Below are 4446 nucleotides of genomic sequence, written 5' to 3' on the forward strand. Positions count from 1 at the left end.
TTTGACTCTTGGGTGCAAGAAATTGTTTTACTATGAGTTTCTATATAACGTTACCCTCGGACTCGTCTATAGGTTATTCAGGAATAACACTTTGAGCAAGTTCAGGACGTATTTACCAGAACCAATAAAACTTGAGGGAGCATATGAAGTTGGACTAGCCGAAATAAGTTATCCAAGAACGTGGAATAACGTTAATGAAGAATGTTTAGTTCGAATTTCGAATACTGTAGAAGATATTATAGACTCCCCGGAAGAACCTATACCCAAGAAGACTAAAAAACAGTCAATCAATAAGACGGCAAAGAACACCGAAATTTTGTGAAGAGAGATCTCGAAGATGAAGTGCGTGATATAAGCATACTTATACCTCCCGGATATTACGGCTCTACCGAAGAATTACTAGAGATTATGTCACTCGATGACGACGGACAAAAAATTAACTCAAGGGTCGAGTTTTATTACAACAAACCTAATCGGCGAGTGGTAGTCGAAATAAAAGGAATGAACCAAGTTTACATACCGCATGAAATCGCCATCATATTAGGATTTACGAGAACTCCAGGCCGAGATGTAACTGTAGTGACTTCCATGACGGCGCCTTTTAGCTGTGATATGGACGCTGGGTTACATTCTCTGTTCATATAATCTGATGTCATACAAAGTCGGTCGGTTGGAGATTCAGATGTTCCCTTATTACGTATTATAAGTATTCAAGGAAAAGACGGAGACACTGTTGAAAAGGAGTTTTGTAGACCTCATTATATGCCTATTGCGAATAACAATTTTCAAACCATTGAAATTAATATTATGAGTGAAATGGGTCATCCTGTACATTTCGAAAGAGGAAAGGTTCACGTCACTCTTCATTTCAAACCCCGAAGAACATGGTCTTATCTATAAAATCAGATGCAAAATCTTTCTTCCATTCATTTGCGGCTAGCGAGTCAAAGGAGAAACATGTCTCCACGTAATCTAGATCACGTTTCTGTAAACGATTATAATAACTATTACTTAAATCAAATTGGACACGGATCAATTCCGGTATACCGTGGAGTAGCCGTGCAAAGAGGATATGGTCTTGGAAATATATTAGCCTCGGCATTTCGGTCGGCCATGCCTTTACTCAAAAAAGGTGCCACATTCCTCGGTCGAAATTTTTTAAATACCGGAGCTAAAATTGCTTCCGACGTCTCGAGTGGTGAGTCTATTAAAGACACGTTAAAATCTCGAGGGAAAGAGGCGGGGAAAGAAACCTTAAGAAGAGCCGCCGAAGCAGTGAGTAAACTTAGTGGAAATGGACGTAAAAGGAAACGTAAAACGTCTCCCATCATCAGTTCAGTTCGAACCAGGAAGAAGAAAAGACGTTATCTGCTTCAGTCTGATATATTCTCGTAATCATCATTGAACAATGTCTCTAGCCCACCCCAGTTCGCAGAACAGCATTAGCTCGGAACTTGATTTATTTCACGTACCTGGCATAATAGGAAGTCAATGGGTTGAATATAATCCAACATAGAACATAAATGAAAACCAAACAATTATCTTTAGCATCGCTGGAAACTCGGAGACGTACATTGATTTGAAAAATACTTTTCTCCAAGTTCAAGTGAAAATTGTGAAAGCAGATGGAACTTTACCAAAACCCGATATTCATGACACTGTCTCTAAAACAACAACTCCGGCGGACAAAGTTGGTCCAGAAAATTTGTTTTTACATAGTCTCTTTGGCGAAGTTCACGTATCATTGGGTGACAGATCAGTAACGTATGCCCTCAACAGTACCCTTACAAGAGCATGATTCAAACGCTCTTGACATATGGTGGGCCAGCCAAGGAAAGTTTCTTAACCGCGTCTTTATTCTATAAGGACAAAGCTGAGAAATTTGACGAATTTTTCAATAATGACGGATTTAAGAAACGTGCAAAATTTGCCCAAGAAGGTGTTATTGACATGATAGGAGTTGTACGAGCCGATATTTGTCAACAAAATCGACTTATTCCTAACCTGATAGACCTAAATTTCAAGTTTATCAAAAGCTCAAACGAGTTTTGTTTACACACGACGGTGAAAAATGCCAAGTCATTTTCACCCACACATCAATGTTCGTCAGAAAAGTTAGATTGACGCCAGAGATTATGTTATCCCACGCTAAAAATTTGGAATTGGCAAAAATGAAATATCCCATCACCCGTACGGAATGTAATTCATTTTCAATTTCCCAAGGGAACAAAATATGCGTTAAAGACAACTTATATAATGGTCAAATACCGAGTAAGGTGGTGATCGGATTTGTAGACCAGAATGCGTATTTGGGAGACTACAAAATGTCACCTTTTAACTTTAAAAATTTTTCTTTAACTCAAATCGCCCTATACCTTGATGGTAGTAGTGTCCCGGCAAAACCATTCAATCTAAATTTCAATGATAAGTTGTTTATACGATCATACGCTAATCTCTTTCTTCAAACTGGTCAATGGAATATTGACGAAGGAAATTTAATCGACCGTGATGAATTCGCCAATGGAAACGCACTATTCGTATTCGATTTAACTCCCGATCTTAACGGAAGTTCAACTGACTGTTTCAACCTGGTAAAGAACGGGAGTGTTCGTCTCGAATTAATATTCGGAGAATCATTGCCTTCAACAGTTAGCGTGATTTACTATTCCGAGATCGACAAGAACAGAGCAGTTTTATACGACCAAAGTTCATCATGGACTCGCAACAACTTGAAATCATACTCCAGAATGACCCGCATACCAAATATTTGTTCCGAGGAGTCTTCCCTGCCGATCTACTTCCCAAGAATGTGAAAACGTATCCTTCACTTTACATCGTGAACACTGATACATCCAAAGGAGTAGGAGAACATTGGTGTTTGATATATCTCTCAAGATCACTCAATTGTACATTCTTCGAGAGTTTTGGGTACAGCCCTGATTTGTTTAAATTTAACTATTTTGTTGAGCGAAACAGCCTAACTGTGACGTATAATTCTATTCAATTGCAAGGAAATTCTAGTAAGACTTGTGGTGGCTATTGTGTATATTTCGCTTATAATTTGTGTAAAGGAATTAAACTTTTTGATGTATTGCAAAGATTTTATAAAAACAGAAACGTTAATGATAATATGATTGTAGAATTTATGTATAAGAAATACTCAATAAATTTGTCATAAATATATATTATTGTTTTGTCTTATAATGTCCATGGGCTAACGTTGTAACACCGTCGTTTAAAATATAACGCTTGTCGTCGCACGGATTAAGACACAATTTGTTCTGACGAATAGTTGATACAATATGTTTTTTACTGAGAATTCTTTTCATTTCGGCAACCGTTAGTTTAGTGTTTAGTAAACAGTCACGGTACTCCGCGTGTCGGACGCGTTTTTGAACAACACGCTTGCAGACGCCTTTGCACGTTTTTTTCTTCCCTTTTGCTGATATAAATGAATACATTTTGGGACGAAGTCCACAAAATTCTTCGATTGGTACACCATCCATCTCATCTTTAAATTTTCCGAGTCTCTTTTTATTAGATTCGTCAAACAGAGGATGATCTTTAGGATACCCAGAAAAAGCATACATTTGCTTCTGTTGAGCAAAATCCTCGTACAAATCCGGTGTTTTGATTTCATACGTGAGAGTGTCTTTAAATAGAGACAAGAGTATAAGATTAAATTTTAATTATCATAGTTGATTTAAGAACTTACCAGTATCGGTAAAAAGGAGTTTTGCTTTGTCACCATACTGCGATTTGATAATGTCGTAATGGAATTTATACATTAAGTTTTGACAAATCCAAAATGGCGAATCCCGTATAAATTGGACGGTTTAGAGTGAGTTTTTTCTTGATGGAGTGAATACCAACCAGATCATTCTGAAAAATTGTAAATTTTTCAAACGCCGGTGAACTTGCTTTCTTCACAGCCTTATCAGGCGTAGTAACTAGTTTGAAATCCTGCCGATTTCGTAGGTTTTCCATAGTTTTACCTGAAGAAAAAAATAATGTTAAATAATTTCAATTTTAATGTTAATTTTAATTGTATACCGAACACTGCATTATTCATTAATTTGAATAGGTCCTTTTCAAAGTCGTTGGCAGCCATTTTTCGTCTTTCTGTGTTAAAATCTATGAATGATTTTAACCACGCCCCTGTTCAAATTTTAAAATTCGGTGAATCTTCGTTATTCTGAGTCCCTTCGATATGTAATATTTAAGGTTTCTATAGTGCACCACGTATCGCTCTTTATTGAGAAGGTTAGGGACAAGTTTTGGGAGGCTTTCTTTGATAGGGATTTGCAGAGATGACATTTGACCCTTGGAAAAGGTTGAAGTGCTTCTGGTTTGATCGTCATAGTTTCCGGAGCTAGTGGATAACAGTTGTGGTCATCGTGTAAAATTTCCGGGTACTCAAGATCAACTTCGACGATAAATCCCTCT

At 37.3% G+C, this 4446-nt stretch overlaps 1 protein-coding gene across 1 annotated transcript; it reads left to right on the top strand.

The window, feature by feature from the left end:
- Window positions 1-2135: 2135 nt before the first annotated feature.
- Window positions 2136-2813, top strand: LOC149949041 (uncharacterized protein F54H12.2-like). The gene has a single exon (XM_090171221.1). The coding sequence runs from the start codon at window positions 2136-2138 to the stop codon at window positions 2811-2813; it is 678 nt and encodes a 225-aa protein (XP_090027347.1).
- The last annotated feature ends 1633 nt before the right edge of the window (window positions 2814-4446 follow it).

The sequence above is a fragment of the Leiobunum rupestre genome, chromosome 4, assembly GCF_980474605.1.
Source record: "Leiobunum rupestre chromosome 4, qqLeiRupe1.1.hap1, whole genome shotgun sequence".
Taxonomy (NCBI): domain Eukaryota; kingdom Metazoa; phylum Arthropoda; class Arachnida; order Opiliones; family Sclerosomatidae; genus Leiobunum; species Leiobunum rupestre.

Excerpts from the sequence above, each read along its gene's own strand:
- LOC149949041 (XM_090171221.1), top strand. The coding sequence starts at position 2,136 with ATGTTATCCCACGCTAAAAATTTGGAATTGGCAAAAATGAAATATCCC.